The sequence below is a fragment of the Aplosporella prunicola genome (genome assembly GCF_010093885.1).
Source record: "Aplosporella prunicola CBS 121167 unplaced genomic scaffold K452scaffold_60, whole genome shotgun sequence".
NCBI classification, from domain to species: domain Eukaryota; kingdom Fungi; phylum Ascomycota; class Dothideomycetes; order Botryosphaeriales; family Aplosporellaceae; genus Aplosporella; species Aplosporella prunicola.
Genome location: NW_022983588.1, coordinates 1 through 16,669, shown reverse-complemented (window position 1 = coordinate 16,669; position 16,669 = coordinate 1). Strand labels below are relative to the sequence as shown.

Below are 16,669 nucleotides of genomic sequence, written 5' to 3'. Positions count from 1 at the left end.
CATGACTCTTGACACCGCACGACAGGTGTTCGAAGTTAACGGTGAAGCGCGTAAAGCGCGGAGTCGTACGTATACACGCGCGGGGTGCGTCGCGGGCCTGGTGAACAGTCATACGTACGTACCTCTCTCAATGGCTTTTCATTTTCTTGATTTTCTGGCTTTTGGTCTCCGCTACGGAGGACGTACGTGCCCCACTAGGTACCCCAGGCAGCTACGGCCCGCTTGGAGCGCCTTACGGTTTAGGTGTCAATGTACAACGCGCCCTACGACATGCGGACAAACACGCCCTATAAATGCGCCCTGCACAGTACAGACACGCCCTATGTGCTGAAACCACATCGCGCACACTAGAAACGCCAGGTATGCGCTTGACAAGCCCAATCTACGTCAGTGTCACATCCATGCATGGAATTCTCCGCGCTTGCAAGCGTCAAGGGAAAAAAGGATATCAAAGAGTCATATTTTGACGACTTCTCATCTACAAACAACGTGGGCCCTTACATTTGGCACGTCGGCGTTAATTGTCTTCCATTGTCCACGTTACAAGCCAAATCAGAGAAATAACCGTGGCCATCATTGCCGTCATTTTCCTTTTTAAAAGAGCCGCCGTGGGATAGTATACACTGGTCGCCGACCTTATCACTTTCTCTTACGAACTCATGCATGAGCAGCATTTAGCACTTGCCAGCCTGCCAGCCAGCCACGACGACGACGACATGACGACACCACAATCAACAACAGTACCCAGATAAGCACCCACTTAAATACAAGCCCAAGCGCAGCTTCAAAGCTACCGACAACCACATCCGACCAGGTTCGGTTGCGTGTTCCTCAACGAGCCCATAAGATGAGTCAACTGGGGGGTTGCGGCCACAAACACTGGACCGAAATTTCTCGGGACCTTCTACTGCAGCCTGAGCGACAGGCGAGTCTGCTCGTCCAACGTTCAACGACATAACACTACGGCGCCGAACACCACCACCGCCCAGCGCAGGTGTAGAGCACCATTCCGCTATGCGTGCGGCAAGCACCTTTAACGGATGCAGCATTTCGTGTAAAGAAGAGCGATTCGTTTCCTATCGAACTTGATGCAACGGTAAACAGTAAGCGGCCGACCTTTGGCAAAATACCTTATCTCGTGTGTTTCTGATGTACTCGGTGGCCTCTGTCGAGTTGTGGCTGGTAGTGAAGGTATCGCTGGAAGGCTGTAGGCTTTTAAACACAATTCGGTACTGACAAAATTGTCCAGGATGTATTACGAGGCTCTGTATCGAGTCGTTTGTTGGTAAGCTCTCAATGCTCTTGGACACTGACGAAGGCTGACATATGATTCACATAGGTACACCTAGCTAAGGCAAACTACTGCGTCGCACAAAAAGAAACATGAAAAGCATAAAGAAATAGGAACCACACAGGTACGTACATACCCCCCTCAACCACCACCTCACCACCTCAAACAAACCTCCCACCCCTCCAGCCCCTCCTGCCCCCCAAACCCAGACCCAAACCCCTCACACCAACCCCCTTCCTCCCACCCCAACGAAGAATAATGGTCGGCCCAAAACGGCCTTCCCATCCCCATCCCCATGCGCTGCACCTCCCTCGTCAATTGCCCGACATCACAGCGCAACAAGCCCGCCTGCCCCATCCCACTCCCACTTCCAACCCCATCTCTAGCCTCCCGGTTCCGGCCCCGACACGGCCGCGGCGGCGGCTTGACAGCCCGCTCGCGCTCGCCACACCCCCCGTCGCCAATCAGCTGCGCGCCGCCGCGTCGCCCTCCTCCGAGCCGCAGATGCCGGCTCCGCGAGCGCGTCCCCTCGCGCACGCAGCGCCAGCGCTCGACACGGGAGCGGGAGCGGCTGCGGCGGCGCTCGCAGTCGCCTGCGCGGCCTCTTTGCTCGTACCTGCCAGCACCGACGGCAGCGCCACCATAGCCGCCGCCGTAGCCGTAGCCGTAGCCGCCGTAGCCGTCGTCGTCGTCGTCGCCGTCGCCCAACGCCCGCATGAAAGCCCGCCACAGCCGCTGCCGCTCCGGCACGTTTGCGTGCGTGTAATACCGCTCCTCCAGCACGACGTCCGGGCGGGCGCGCACAAACTTCTGCAGAAAAGCGAGCTGCTCGCGCTCCGTCAAGTCGGAAATCGTGATGGCCCAGGCCCAGAGGAGGAGCGTGCGCGCCGGCTCCGCATGCAAGATGACGTCCGCGTGGGCGGCGAAGAAGCGGGCAAGCAGGGCCGCGAGACGGGGCGAGCCAAACCGCCGCGACATGTCTGCCAGGCAGAGGAACGTCGCGAACGTCTCTTGACGACGCACCCGCGAGCGCGTGTGGAAAGAGTCTTGCAGCGCGCATTGGTCGAGCCAGAGCGCGAGCGCGCGGTCTGTCTCTTGGCTGCCGGCGTGGTCGGCCTGCCGGAGGTGCTTCAGGAATTCTTGGGTTGTTTCCTGCACTGCGCGCTGCGTGAGGATCCCTTCGATCAGCGGCCGCGAGCTCGCGGTGTACCGGTCCATGTCCATCCAGTTGCTGTGTCCGATGACGCGCTCGGCGGCGGGGAGGTACGTTTGGATGGTGCTGATGTCGATGGTTTCGCAGCGAGAGCCGCATTGGATCGACACGTATCTGTCCCCGTCCGACATTCTGGTTGCTCGTCTGGGCATTGTGGTTGCTTGATCTGGCGACGATGGTGATGAGGGATGAGTTTTCTGGTAAAGCGATAGCGGGCTGTCTGTCTGTCTCTTGCTCTAGCAGCGTTTTCGGATCAATAAATGAGGAATCGGGATATTCCAAGGTCGAGACCCAAATAAATATTAATGATGAATGCGATACAATCGCAAGTGGTTCTTCTTTGTCAGTCCGACGGGTACCGGTCAGTTTGCTGTTCCACGGTGCGACGTTTGCCCACCGACAGTGTCAGCGCTGCTCAGCGAGCAGTAAAGCACGCGCAAGCCGCGACTCCAGCAAACACAGACCAAAAGCTTCGTTGAAGAGCTACGTCGTAAGCAAGGGATCTATAGAGTGGGGGCTCCAAGGCTTTTTAAACGCAAAGGCTCAAACAAGGCAACAAGGCAGCAGCCGCGGGCCAGAAAAACAGCCTTGCGCTGGCCTGGCTGCAGGGCGGGCAACAACCCTAGCGGCCGGCCGCAGCCATCACGCGGTTTACGCATACACGCCGGATGGCTGCGTGCAGAATTCTATCTGTCAGATGAGGCGCAGAGCTGCGCTTACATTGCGGGTATATAGGCACAGCCAAAACGAGCTGCGACGGTCGAGCTGGTCACTACAGTACCATCGGGTTGCTAGAAAGGCATCCGTCGGTATGCGCGGTTGCGGTTTGCGTGGCCTTTCGCACACCCTGGTCGCTGAAGGGATGGAATGTTTACGTGCAGTCAGTACTGAGTGAAAGACGATGCGATGGAGGCGTCTTTCGACAGCCCGAAGCGGTGGTCAGGCTGGATCGGTGGAGCCAGTTGCGACTGTGTTGAAAGCGATATCTGTGCCCGTATAGAGCAGCAATGTTAGAGCCAAAAGGCGCCATTACTCACTCCGAGCACCTTCGTTTCGAACAATAGGCGCAGCTATCCAAACTGGTTAAAGACGGTGTGGGACAAGGCTGCACGCTACCAGCTGACCGGGTCTGCGCTCTGCAAGGCTGAAAAGAAGGGCCCGGCTTGCATACACGCATGCATGAGAAAGCGTGCGCGCGGACGCGGAAGGGACAAGCTGCTTGCGCTTTCGAACGGCTTGGATGGCTTGAGGCCTGGTGTGGGATGGGGTGGGAGTTTGCGCTTTTGACAAGGTGGATGGAGGTGGAGGTGGTGGAGAGGTGAGGTGCAACATCGCAGTCCCGGCCCGCCGAACCGCTCCAAAAATAGGTAACCTAGAGTACTAAAGGTCCATCCGTGCGTGGCGGCCAACGTCAGAGGGCGTTGTCAACTCTCTCTCTATCTCTCTCGGAATCATCTCGTTCTTTCTCGAAAAGAGGGGGAGGTTAAGGCTTATGGCGCGTGCATAAATTAGGCTACTGTCCTACCGTTGCATTATGCTTGTGGCACCAGGGCTAGTTGTACAATCATGTTTTACAAAAAGTAGTAAAACCAAAATTATTTCTTCGCACACCTAGGTTGGTGGCTCGCGTCGAGAAGTGTTGCTTTTTGTCGTTCTAAGTATATTTACTTTGGAGCTCTCATTGCAATTCCCTTAAAAATCTGCAAAAAAAATGCGTTGGAAAAAGGGAAAGTGTTTAAATTATTATATCTGCAACTTCTGGTCGTAGTTCTTATAAGATTTAAATCGTGACAGCTTCTATCACTGTCGGTGGAGGGAAACCTAATACCTGGAAGATGGAAAACAATCACTGCGCAAGGAGCAAATGTATACCTAAGCATTTACCCAGAAGTCCACACCAGGCGATTGAATACCGTCATTCAATGAGCATGGCAACCCGATCTTTTACATGCAAATCTAGGCAGACGAGGGTGTGCTAGTTCTACACCTGCTATTGCTGAGGAGGCGATTGAATAAGTCTTGTGAAGCCCTGACCGTCAACACTCACTGTTTAGTATACCAAGTATGTGTTAAACCGGAAGTGAGGTGAATATCCCATACCTAAATGGAGAAGCGAGTTAACATACTCTATTAACCGCACACTGCCATACTACTTGCCCCCAAAACAAAACTTACGAAGTTCACTTCACATCGGCCGAGGCATCACCGTCTTATAGTCGACTCTCCGCGGCGGGTGCAGCAGTGACGCATCTCGAGCAGGGAAACCCGCCTACGAGTGTGAAAGGGATCCCCATCCGTCAACATCCCCAACGCGCTCCCGCGCAAACAAATCCCCGCCGCACCACCATCTCATTTCATCTCACACACTCCGCGATCCCTCCACACCAGAGCAACCACAACGACCCTCCAGCACGACCCTCCAGCACGACCCCATCCACCAACCACCATGGATGAGCAGAGCCGCTCTCCGTCCCCGCACCCCTCGGACATCGACCGCCCCTCCCCACTTCACAGGCCTCACGTACGCCCTCCCTCCGCCCCAACACAGGCGCATGGCATAGCCAAAACGCAGAACTAACCCGCAGAACAGGTCAAGCAAGAAGATGACGACTTCGAGATCATCGGCGCCCGCCCCGTGCACAGGGCCATGTCCATCGATGCCCGCCCCGCGTATGCCGAGAGTGAGGTCTCAGACACCGACAGCGTGCCTTCCACGCCCATGCGCACCCACATGCGCCGCAGGTCCGCCGCCGAGTCCCACACACTGCGCATGCCGCGCACACCGCATATGGGCGTCCTGAGCCGCTTCGCGGGGTGCACTGAGGCGGTCGACTCGGCGCGCAAGACGAAGGGCAAGGGCTCTGGCGTGCCGTCGACGCCGATGCGCCAGCGCAAGGTACGTCCTTGCTTCCCAGTCGTCCTTCGGCAGCAGCAGCAGCGCGCACGCAAGCGCACACACACACACGCACATCCATACACTTACGAAACCACGCCACCGCACGCACACGCGCTAACCCACCCTCACAGGCGCCCGCCAAGACACCGACAACTGGCACCAGGATCTCGACGAGCTTTGACGACCTCTCCGAAGAAGACTACCTGCTGATCGAGATGAAAGACTCGGGCAAAGGGTGGGAAGAGATCCGGGCGGCATGGCGCGACCTCACAGGGCAAGAGACGGCGAAGTCCACGCTGCCGAACCGTTACTCCCGTCTCAAGGCCAACTTGTCAAACCTCTCGGACCAGGACCTGCAGAATCTTGTTGACGCGAAGGCGGAGGTCGAGCTCGAGTTCGAGCAGGAGATGTGGGGGCGCATTCAGCAGCGCATGGCGGAGAAGGGCACTGTCGAGCGCCATAATGTGAGTTTTGCGGCTGTGTGTTGCTGCTGGCGGAGGAGAGGGGAGGGGGGTGCGGTGCGGTGCTGTTCTTGTTGTTGTTGTGGACATCGTGGCTAACGAGGCGTTATAGGTCGACTTCCTCAAGAAGCAGCTTAAGCGCGTGGAGGTGTTTCAGCACACCGCAGCCGGCAGGACCGCTCGAGGCATATTCGAGTCGCTGGCCGCTCTGCCCGGCGACATGGACACTGCCGAGTAGGCAGTTGTCGAGGAGGCAGCAGTCGAGGAGGCAGCAGTCGAGGAGGCAGCAGTCGAGGAGGCAGCAGTCGAGTAGGCAGCGGTCGAGTAGGTACGGAGGTAGTTGTCTCCAGCGTCAGTCAAGCACCAAGCAGCTCTCATCATCAAGCTCGTGTGTCCAGCCCATCAATAGCAAACAACAGCATCAACACACCCCAGCTCACCCTCTCATCCCATCGTCAGGATCGACAAAACACAAAACACAAAAGCGCAAACCGATCGACCAATCATTCCACCTCCTCAGCTCGACCAGCTCGACCAGCTCGACGCTCTTCCAAGTCTCGCTCTTTCCTTTTCCCGTTTCCGATCTCGCACTTGGGTAGGTATTCGGCTTCTCGACCCCAGGAGCAGAACATCCTCTGCGTTCCCCATCCCTAACCTAAGACGCCGAACAAGGCAAATATGGAACGATCGCAAGCCCGCGCGCAACATGGTGTCCAGCGGGGAGGTGGAGGTGGGAAGGAGGCGCAAACGAAGGCTAGGTAGGTTAGGTTAGGTTACAGAGCGAGCACCGCAACAACAACTCCGGAGCAGGACCCCAGTATATACCTACCCACCTAGCTAGACCAATGGCAAAAGCACTCCTCTCACCACATGATCGACGCGCGCCATCTCGCGATAAACAACCCCGCTCCCATTGGATGATTGGCGCACGCGTTATCGCGCGTCACGCGTCGTCGTGCGTCGTGCAAAAACCCAGGCTCCAGCAAGTGAGGTCGCTCGCAATCGCGCTTTATCAGCCGCACTAGTGCAAATCCCCGATAAGACACCTTAGCGAGCAACGCGAGCAACGCTGCACGCAATCGCCCTTGCTTGCTTGCCTTGCAAGGCCCACGGTCCACCCCACCCCACCCCATCCCAGGCAGCCCGGCTCCCGGTTTTCCCCTAACGCGGCACGCACGCGCCCAGAGCCCTGTGTCTAGAAGGCGAACGGCGAAGACAGACAAGAAGGAAAGAAGGAGAGAAGGATGCATGGATGGAAGGCTGGATGAGGGAGAAGGCACCACCTACCTACGACCTACTCCGTACATACGTGGCCATGAGGCCAACCAAACAGCCAACAAACAGCGCCAGACGCCCAATGCCCGCAAGCTAGAAGCATCCTGAATCGAGCTTAAGGAGGACGAAGTCGAGCTCGGCGCTCGGGACAAAAACGCACTTCGACCCTGAAACTCCCGTCCGCGGGCGAAACAGCACACGGGCGCGGCCCGCGGACCACGCTGCGCCCGCGCCGAGTACAGTATGTAATGGAATCTGGCGGCGACGGTATTGGGCCCGACTGTCGTCGCGACGACGGTGAGGGATCGCGTCGATGGATGCTGGCTGGCGAAAGCCTCTCGCCAGTGGCAGTGGCGCGCCCTGGGCGCTCCTGATGAGGCGAATCCGCTCACACGAGGCTCGTGCCATTCACGCCATTTTTGTGAGCCTACGGACGTCTGGTCTCTCCACCGCTACGTACTGTACCTACGTAGTAGGCCCGTCCTCCGTCCTGTGACTAACCAACTGCTTTGCTTGCGTGCTGCGTCGCCGCCGGCTAACCGACTTCCGAAGACGACGTTGCCAATTGATGCTTCGGTTTGTTTGCAATTGCTGCTCTGGAAGTCGTCTCCTCGGCGCTGCAGCGATAATGCCGTCTCTATTCGCGGTAGGGCGAGAGGTAGGGAAGCGATAAGGCGGCTACGCGTCGGCTGCTAGGGCGTGTTTTGGCTTTAGAGATAAGGGTGCGCCTTTTAGCGCAACTGCCGCACCCAGACCACCCCACCGCACACTGCCCTCTTTTTTTTTTTTTCTCTCTCTCGTTTTCCTCGCATATAATTCCGCGGCCATGCTTTGCTCTTGCGAGCAGGAGCTGCTTTTCCGGGGGCCGTGGGAAGATCGTGGTGTCAGACTAATGACGAAAGCTGACTCTGGCCGGTGCAGGGGCTCTCGAGTGCTACCCCGGTGCCCCATTCTCTGTGGCGTGTTTCCTCTCCGTTGACAAAAACTTAACTTACTATTCGCCTTCGGCCTCTTTCTTCTTTTTGTCCCATTGCTTGCTGTGTTACGTTGTTTTGCCCGTCTGACATTTTGATTCCCTTTCAGCAAACACAATGGCCATACAACCGGTAGAGGGTGAGAAGTTGCCGGTGAAACCGGTTGGAGTGTTCCCACCTACGCCCCCCGAGACGATCTTTGGCGATGCTTCGACGCCAAGCCCGCCAGAATACCCGCTGCCTCCACCAAGCAAGGCTCCCACGGAGGTGCTGGCGATTGACGAGAAGACACCTGACGCACATGTTCCCCGCGACCCCAGGTTAATCCGGCTTACTGGTGCCCACCCATTCAACGTCGAAGCCCCTCTTTCAGACCTGTACAACGAGGGTTTCTTGACCAGCCCCGAGCTGTTCTACGTCCGCAACCATGGTGCCGTACCCGAGGTCAAGGACGAGGAAATTCCGGATTGGGAGTTTACCGTGGAGGGACTGGTCGAAAACCCATTGAAGATCACCTTCCGGGAATTGCTCGAGGAATATGAGAACGTCACGTACCCCATCACACTCGTATGTGCGGGTAACCGACGGAAAGAACAGAACGTGGTCCGTAAATCGAACGGTTTCTCTTGGGGTCCGGCCGGTGTCTCGAATGCTCTGTTCACTGGCGTGGTCCTGGGAGATGTCCTAAGGAGGGCCAAGCCTCTAAGGAAAGCCAAATATGTCTGCATGGAAGGTGCAGACAAGCTCCCCAACGGCTACTACGGAACTTCGGTCAAGCTCAACTGGGCCATGGATCCAAACAAGGGCATGATGCTCGCACACAAAATGAACGGCGAGATGCTAACGCCGGACCACGGAAAACCCCTGCGCGTCGTCATTCCAGGCCAGATCGGTGGCCGCAGCGTTAAATGGTTGAAGAAACTGATCATCACCGAGGCGCCGAGTGACAACTGGTACCACATTTACGATAACAGAGTGCTGCCGACCTCGGTGACTCCGGAAGAGGCGGCGAACGACCCAAGGTGGTGGAAGGACGAGAGATATGCCATCTACGACCTAAACACCAACTCGGCGATAGCGTACCCGGCCCATGAGGAGCGGTTAGACCTGGCAACTGCACCCGAAACGTACAGCGTCAAAGGCTACGCGTACGGAGGCGGCGGCAGGCGAGTAACTCGAATGGAACTTTCCCTCGACAAGGGCAAGACGTGGAGATTGGCGAATATCGACTACGCCGAAGACCGCTATCGCGAGGCCGCCGTCGACCAGAAGCTCTTTGGCGGAAGGCTGGACATGGATTGGCGCGAGACATGCTTCTGCTGGTGCTTCTGGAACATCGACATACCGGTCAGCGAACTCAAGGAAGCCAGCGACATTGTCGTCCGAGGTATGGACGAGGGCTTGCATATCCAGCCGAGAGACATGTATTGGTCTGTTCTGGGTATGATGAACAACCCCTGGTTCCGGGTCACCATTAGTCTGGAAAACGGTGTCCTCCGCTTCGAACACCCAACACAGCCCGCGCTCATGCCAGGTGGTTGGATGGAGAAGGTTAAGAATGCGGGCGGAAACCTGACCAACGGCTTCTGGGGCGAGAAGATTGGCACCAACGAGGAGGCGGAGGTGGTTACGGTGGAGCCGGTCAAGGAGATTAAGATGACCAACGATAAAGTCAACAAAGCCATCTCAATGCAAGAGGTGAAGAAGCATGACGGCGAAGAGTCTCCCTGGTTCGTGGTAAACGGCGAGGTTTATGACGGAACGGAGTTCTTGCAGGGGCATCCAGGCGGCGCGCAGAGTATTATTTCTGCTGCCGGCATGGACAGTACCGAGGAGTTCATGGCAATCCGTAAGTCCCCGCTTTGTGTGACACATAGACAAGCACTGACACATGACGTGAAACAGACAGCGAAACGGCGAAGAAAATGATGCCGAAGTACCACATAGGCACGCTGGATGAGGCTTCGAAACGCAAGCTGAGTGAAGGTGTGGAGGAGCCAGAGGAGCCCGAGGAGCCGCGAGAAGTCTTCCTCGACGCCAAGACCTGGCGGAAGGCGCTCATCGACACCAAGCAAACCATCTCGGCTGACACGCGCATCTTCACCTTTAAGCTCGACCATGAGAACCAGACCCTCGGGTTGCCCACAGGCCAGCACTTGATGATGCGGCTGCGGGACCCTGTAACGCGGGAGGCCATCATCCGCAGCTACACGCCACTGTCAGAGTCGTCGCAGAAGGGCACCTTGGACGTGCTGGTCAAGCTTTATCTGAAAACAGAAACGATGCCGGGCGGTAAGATGACGACGGCGCTAGACTCGCTGCCGCTGGGCCACCCGGTCGACCTCCGCGGACCCATCGGCAAGTTCGAATACCTTGGCGCGGGTGCCTGCAGCATTAGTGGAGTGCGGCGCGACGTCAAGCACTTTGTGCTGATCTGCGGCGGCAGCGGCATCACGCCCATCTTCCAGGTGCTGCGCGCGGCCATGAAGGACGTGCCGGGGCCGGGACCGACGTGCACTCTGCTGGACGGCAACCGCACCGAGGGCGACATCCTGTGTAGGGAACAGCTGGACGCGTTTGCGGCCAAGCACCCCGATCGCTTCAACTTGGCCTATGTGCTGTCGAACGCGTCTCCGGAGTGGACGGGGCTGAAGGGCTTCATTGGGAAGGAGGTGCTTGGCAACTACGCCAAGCCGCGGGACGACGCGCTCGTGCTGCTGTGTGGACCGGAGCCGATGGATCGGGCAGTGCGGGCGGTGCTGGTAGAGATGGGTTGGAAGGAGAAGGATATGTTGTCTTTCTAACCAACTATGAATCGATGGGCGCTTTGGGGAAGGAGGGGGAAGGGGAAGGTGGGATCCATTTGCTGGCGCTGGGTTTTGGCGAGGCGTTGAAGGTTCCTTCCATTGCTACAATATTGCTAGGTCGCTGCTTCCTTTTCGTAGATGCATTCCGTTGTAGTAGGTTCCTCCTACCTAATTGCAGACACTTACCTACACACACATTGCAACCATGGATTGTCCAATTCGCCTGCACCGAACCGCACCGCACCGCACCTCCCACCCTGTCCCTAGGGGTCTCGTAGCCTCCCGCCAACCACAATCCCCCTAATGGACCCTGAAAAGCCTCCGCGCGAGTTTCGGGCGTCGTCTCGTACCACGCAAACGCAAACGTCAAGCGCAAAGCTGCCAACTGCCCTCACGCCACCGAACAGAAGACGCTCAGCCCAGGCGGTATTGCCCAAGGGCGCGGACCCCCCTGGCGCCCCACAAGCGCGATGTGCACTTCCCCGGAGATACAACTCCGCTTATCGCGCCCGGATCGGCGGCTTATCGGTGCGCGGGCTGATGCGCGGAGACGCATCCATGCCTGACAAACACGAGCAGCGCCACTGGCTGGCCAGACGAAGAGGTGGCGTGAAGGGCCGCCCGCGGAGGTACGGTACTCTATGCTGCGCGTGTGTTGTGTGGGATGGCCGGCGCGTGTGGTCGTGGTGGTAGTGTTGGTGGTGCGGCGGCCTTGTGCGAGATGCTTTTCTTACTGTACTGCTGCCACCTTCTCTTCTTTCTTTGCTCGGACATTCTCACTGCTCTTTACACTTACTCATTTCTTGCTTCTTCTGCCTTGCTTCGTGATACCCCCTCCTGCTGCTCCCCATTGAGCGAGCAGGGCCCCCTTCGCCATGAGCAACAGTGAGTGGAACGATGCCGAGGCCAACCGCCTCCCCGAGAAGGTCGAGGAGCTCCGCCTGAATGGCGAGCTGCCCCAGAACACCAAGCGGAAGAGGATAGTCGTTGTGGGTTTGGGCATGGTTGGCATTGCCTTCATGTAAGTATCACTATGCTTCGGTGGAAGTAATATCAAAAGCTGACAATTCCTGTGCAGAGAAAAACTATTGAAGCTTGATGTCAAGCGTCGCGAGTATGACATTATTGTCATTGGTGAGGAGCCGCATCTGGCATACAACCGTGTCGGCTTGACGAGCTTCTTCCAGCACCGTCAGGTCGAGAACCTGTACCTGAACCCGAAAGAATGGGTGAGTAAAACTACCTATCTACAAATGAGAAAGCATGTTCTGACACTATCTAAACAGTACGCGAGCATGCCCGATGGCTCGCTCAACTACCACATCAACACGCTCGTCACTGAAATCGTGCACTCCGAGAAGGTCGTCAAGACGGCTGCCGGCGACGTCGTGCCCTACGACATCTGCGTGCTGGCCACTGGCTCCAATGCCTTGATCCCGGCGCACACACCCGGCTGGGATGCCAAGGGTGTCTTCGTCTACCGCACAATCGATGATTTGGAGAAGCTTATTGAGTTCTCGGCTACCAAGAAGGGTACGACGGGTGTGGTTGTTGGTGGTGGTCTTCTGGGCCTTGAAGCCGCCAAGGCGATGATGGATCTCGAGGAGTTCGGAAAGGTGAAGATTATCGAAAGGAGCCGCTGGCTGCTGGCAAGACAGTGCGATGAGGAAGCGGGTACTATGGTTGCCGATCAAGTCAGGGACCTGGGTCTGGATGTTCTGCTCAGCAAGCGGGTGGGCGAGATCACTACCAACGAAAAGAATGAGGTCACGGGCGTGAAGTACGAGGACGGCGAGGTGATGGACTGCGCCTGCGTCTGCTTTGCGGTAAGTTCCTCGCGGATCAATTTCACAGAATTAGGCTGACAAAAACTAGATCGGTGTCAGGCCTCGCGACGACCTTGCACGCAAGGCCGGCATCAAGATCGCTGACCGCGGCGGTATCGCCGTCGGCGACGACCTCTCTACCTCTATCCCCGACATCTACGCCATCGGCGAGTGCGCAAGCTGGGAGAACCAGGTTTACGGCCTGATTGCCCCTGGTGTGGAGATGGCCGATGTCCTGGCCTTCAACCTCACGCAGGCCAAGGCCCACGCACCTCGCAAGTTCAAGCGTCCCGACCTCAGTACCAAGCTCAAGTTGCTCGGCGTCGAGGTTGCAAGTTTTGGCGACTACTTCGCTGACGTCGACGGCCCGTCCATTCCTCTCCCTCCGCGTGCTGCCGGGAAGAACGAGGAATCCAAGAAGAAGGACGTCCTAAAGGCTCTGACGGAGGGACCGCCAGCCCCGCCAATCAAGGCCTTGGTGTACAAAGACCCGTTCCAGCAGGTGTACAAGAAGTACCTCTTCACGCTGGATGGCAAGTACTTGCTGGGTGGTATGATGATCGGAGACACCAAGGATTACATCAAGTTGTTGCCAATGGTCAAGAACCAGAAGATGTTGGAAGTTCCTCCAAGCGAGTTCATTGTCGGCGCACAGAAGGAGGGTGGCGATGATGACCTCGAGGACGATGCACAAGTTTGCTCCTGCCACAACGTCCTCAAGGGTGACATTGTCAAGTCAGTCAAGGACGGCACTTGCAAGAGCATCGGCGACGTCAAGTCCTGCACCAAGGCCGGAACCGGATGTGGTGGCTGCATGCCCCTTGTGCAGACCATCTTCAACAAGACCATGGAGTCGATGGGCCAGGAGGTCAAGAACCACCTCTGCCCTCACTTCGAGTACTCGCGTGCCGACCTGTTCCACATAATCTACGTCAAGAAACTCCAGAGCTTCGCCGAGGTCATGAAGCAATGCGGAAAGGATCCCGAGTCCGTCGGATGCGAGGGCTGCAAGCCTACCATCGGTTCCATCCTCGCCTCCCTCTTCAACAAGCACATTGTCGACAAGGAGCGCCGTGGACTGCAGGATACCAACGACAAGTACCTGGCCAACATGCAGCGCAACGGCACCTTCTCCGTCGTGCCGCGCATGGCAGGTGGTGAGGTCACTCCTGAGAAGCTCATCATCATCGGCACTGTGGCCAAAAAGTACGGCTTGTACTGCAAGGTCACTGGTGCTCAGCGTCTCGACATGTTCGGCGCCAAGAAGCAGGACCTGCCCGCCATCTGGCAGGAGCTCATCGACGGCGGCATGGAGAGCGGTCACGCGTACGCCAAGTCGCTGCGCACGGTCAAGAGCTGCGTCGGCACGACATGGTGCCGTTTCGGTATCGGTGACAGTGTCGGCATGGCGGTGCGCCTGGAAGAGCGCTACAAGAGTATCCGCGGCCCGCACAAGTTCAAGGGTGGTGTGTCCGGATGCGTGCGCGAGTGTGCCGAAGCGCAGAATAAGGACTTTGGTCTCATCGCCACGGAGAAGGGCTTCAACATCTTCGTCGGAGGCAACGGTGGCGCGAAGCCTCGCCACTCGGAGCTGCTGGCCAAGGACGTGCCGCCCGATGATGTCGTGCCCATCCTGGACCGCTACCTCAGCTTCTACATCCGCACGGCAGACAAGCTTCAGCGCACGGCGCGTTGGATTGAGAACCTGCCGGGTGGAATCAAGTACCTGCGCGAAGTAATACTGGAGGACAAGCTCGGCATCTGCGCGGATCTCGAGAAGCAGATGGAGCAACTGGTGGGCTCGTACTTCTGCGAGTGGACCGAGGTGCTGAAGAACCCGGAGCGCAGGAAGCAGTTCACGCAGTTCGGCAACACGGAGGAGACGATGGAGCCGGGCGTGGAGAAGATCACGGAGCGGGCACAGCAGCGGCCGGCGTACTGGCCAGCGGACAGCGCGACGGTCGACTTCCGCAACCAGAAGTGGAGCGAGCTCGCATGGCAGCCACTGATCGAAGCGGCGCGGTTCGCGGACGCGCCCACAGGCGACAGCGTCGCGGTCAAGCGCGGCGAGACGCAGTTGGCCGTGTTCAAGATCCACGGCCGCTACTACTGCACGCAGCAGATGTGTCCGCACAAGCGGGCCTTTGCGCTCGCCGACGGCCTGATCGGCGACGCGGCGCCCGCGGACGGCTCGACGGAGCGCAAGCTCTGGGTCAGCTGCCCGCTGCACAAGCGCAACTACGAGCTCGGCGGCAAGGACGCAGGCAAGTGCGGCAACGATGACAGCCTGAGCATCGCGACGTTCGAGGCCGAGGAGCGCAAGGACGGCTGGGTCTACGTCAAGCTGCCTACCGTTGAGGAGCTAGATGCTGTCCTGGCGACTGATAAGTGGCGCGTCAAGAAGGGCGAGGGCAAGGACCCTTTCGAGGCCCTGGATAAGAAGTTGCCGGCTATTGGCGCCAAGGGCCGCAAGGTTGATGGCGCGAGCGGCTTGCCTGGTGGGAAGGGCATGGAAGGGAAGGCGAAGGCGATTTTGAAGGGCGAGGAGGCTGGTGGGCTGGATTGGTAGGTACGCTGCTGCTGTTTTGTGAGGGCGGTGTTGGGGTTCGGGTTGGGCGTTTGGTGCTTGTTGGTGTAATGGGGCTGAATGAATGCTTGGGTGGGTGGGTTGCTTTGAGATGGGTTGGGCGGACTTGCATACTTAGGCAGAAGGTTAAATGTACATGATATAGTGTAGTTGTACCGAAGACGTATTGGCTCGCCTTCACTTACACAGTTCTTGATCTAAGTGATAGATAGCTACATCCACGGTCCACCCATCCGTCTACTTACAATAACTTCCTTAGTCCTCACTGCCTCTCTACTCTATTCAGTGTACCTTAAGTAGGCATATACCTAGACCATACCTAGTGATAGTGAGCGATCTACAAGCTGCTCGAGGCTATAACGCAACCAACCTAGCTTAGTCTAGCTTAGCCTGTTAGGTAGGCTCCGCCCGGGTAAATCTGCTGCTGGCCTGCGGGCGGAGATCGACTTTCCTGTCTTAGCTGCGCGTGGTTCTTGGCTTGGCTTGGCGGGTGGGGGTAGTGGTGTGGGTGTGGGGGTTGCGAGGGAGGGGGTAAAGCAGAAAGAACTGTTCGCGGTATACAGAGCTGTTAATTATATGATAGTGACTATTGGGGTGGGACGAGCGGTATAACGTGTAAGACGCTGGTGCTGGTTTGTGTGTGTATGCTTGCTTTGTTGGCTGGATGCTGGGTGGTGCGAGGTTCTGAGTCGATGGCTGCGTGGGGTGGAAAGGTGGGGGAGGCGGTGCTAGTGCTTGTGGTTGTAGGTACAGCGCGGGGTATGAGCGCGTCAAGCGCTTTTTACCCGCGCTTTGGTGTCGGTGCTGTAGTCCTAGTTTCTTGTTTCTGGTACCTTGGGTATTGAACGCGGGGATGGGGCTGTGTTTGTTTTGGTTTGTTGGGTCGTGGCTGTGGCGGATTGCGATTGAAGGGGGTGGGCTGGAGGGAAGCTAGGGGGATTTTTGTGGAGGGTGCTTGTGGGTGCTGGTGCATTTGGTTGGGCGCGCTGCGGTGGTGTTTGGTTTGTGGGTTGTGTTGCGTGTTTGCTCCGCGGGTAAGACAGAGTTTGTTTATGTATGCTTAAGACTTCAGCATACTAGAACAAAGTATCCTTCTGTCACGGCAATGAGGCGGATTCAAATCAGATTGCGTAGGATTGACTACAAGACGTGGTACGAAGAGGAAAGGAAGAGAACGAGAGGCGGCGGCCATATATATAGCTCGCTAGTAGGCGCTAGGCGCTAAGCAAGGGATAATAAGCGAAACATAAACAAACAACAATTAGCAAATAACAAACAAAGACAAACCGTTAGCTAGCGCTTGCTGGTAAGAACTGCAAGGAACGCGCTAGAAACCCGT

General features: G+C 57.3%; 5 protein-coding genes across 5 annotated transcripts; 3 read left to right on the top strand and 2 right to left on the bottom strand.

The window, feature by feature from the left end:
• Positions 1–1,299: 1,299 nt before the first annotated feature.
• Positions 1,300–2,789, bottom strand: K452DRAFT_292666 (uncharacterized protein). Its single transcript, XM_033541415.1, has one exon. It carries the CDS (start codon positions 2,633–2,635, stop codon positions 1,445–1,447), a length of 1,191 nt encoding a protein of 396 aa, XP_033391838.1. The 5' UTR covers positions 2,636–2,789; the 3' UTR covers positions 1,300–1,444.
• Positions 2,790–3,164: 375 nt separating this feature from the next.
• On the bottom strand, positions 3,165–3,762 carry K452DRAFT_292664 (uncharacterized protein). Its single transcript, XM_033541414.1, has one exon. It carries the CDS (start codon positions 3,532–3,534, stop codon positions 3,376–3,378), a length of 159 nt encoding a protein of 52 aa, XP_033391837.1. The 5' UTR covers positions 3,535–3,762; the 3' UTR covers positions 3,165–3,375.
• Positions 3,763–5,564: 1,802 nt separating this feature from the next.
• On the top strand, positions 5,565–5,846 carry K452DRAFT_197791 (uncharacterized protein; the record flags this gene model as incomplete). The annotated part of the gene is made up of 1 exon (XM_033535980.1): positions 5,565–5,846. A coding segment is annotated over one exon (282 nt), but the record flags the coding sequence as incomplete, so codon positions are not given.
• A 2,381-nt stretch (positions 5,847–8,227) lies between these two features.
• K452DRAFT_238041 (uncharacterized protein) lies at positions 8,228–10,914 on the top strand (the record flags this gene model as incomplete). Its single annotated transcript, XM_033537635.1, has 2 exons — positions 8,228–9,959; positions 10,016–10,914. 2 exons carry the CDS (start codon positions 8,228–8,230, stop codon positions 10,912–10,914), a joined length of 2,631 nt encoding a protein of 876 aa, XP_033391835.1.
• A 587-nt stretch (positions 10,915–11,501) lies between these two features.
• Positions 11,502–15,640, top strand: K452DRAFT_322624 (uncharacterized protein). The gene is made up of 4 exons (XM_033544530.1): positions 11,502–11,938; positions 11,996–12,146; positions 12,204–12,743; positions 12,793–15,640. Exons 1-4 carry the CDS (start codon positions 11,793–11,795, stop codon positions 15,310–15,312), a joined length of 3,357 nt encoding a protein of 1,118 aa, XP_033391834.1. The 5' UTR covers positions 11,502–11,792; the 3' UTR covers positions 15,313–15,640.
• The last annotated feature ends 1,029 nt before the right edge of the window (positions 15,641–16,669 follow it).

Bases quoted from the DNA above. Each gene is read 5' to 3' on its own strand.
- K452DRAFT_292666 (XM_033541415.1), bottom strand. From the start codon at position 2,635: ATGTCGGACGGGGACAGATACGTGTCGATCCAATGCGGCTCTCGCTGC.
- K452DRAFT_292664 (XM_033541414.1), bottom strand. From the start codon at position 3,534: ATGGCGCCTTTTGGCTCTAACATTGCTGCTCTATACGGGCACAGATAT.
- K452DRAFT_322624 (XM_033544530.1), top strand. From the start codon at position 11,793: ATGAGCAACAGTGAGTGGAACGATGCCGAGGCCAACCGCCTCCCCGAG. The intron at 12,147-12,203 runs GTGAGTAAAACT...CTATCTAAACAG, and splicing joins ACCTGAACCCGAAAGAATGG to TACGCGAGCATGCCCGATGG. The intron at 12,744-12,792 runs GTAAGTTCCTCG...GACAAAAACTAG, and splicing joins GCGCCTGCGTCTGCTTTGCG to ATCGGTGTCAGGCCTCGCGA.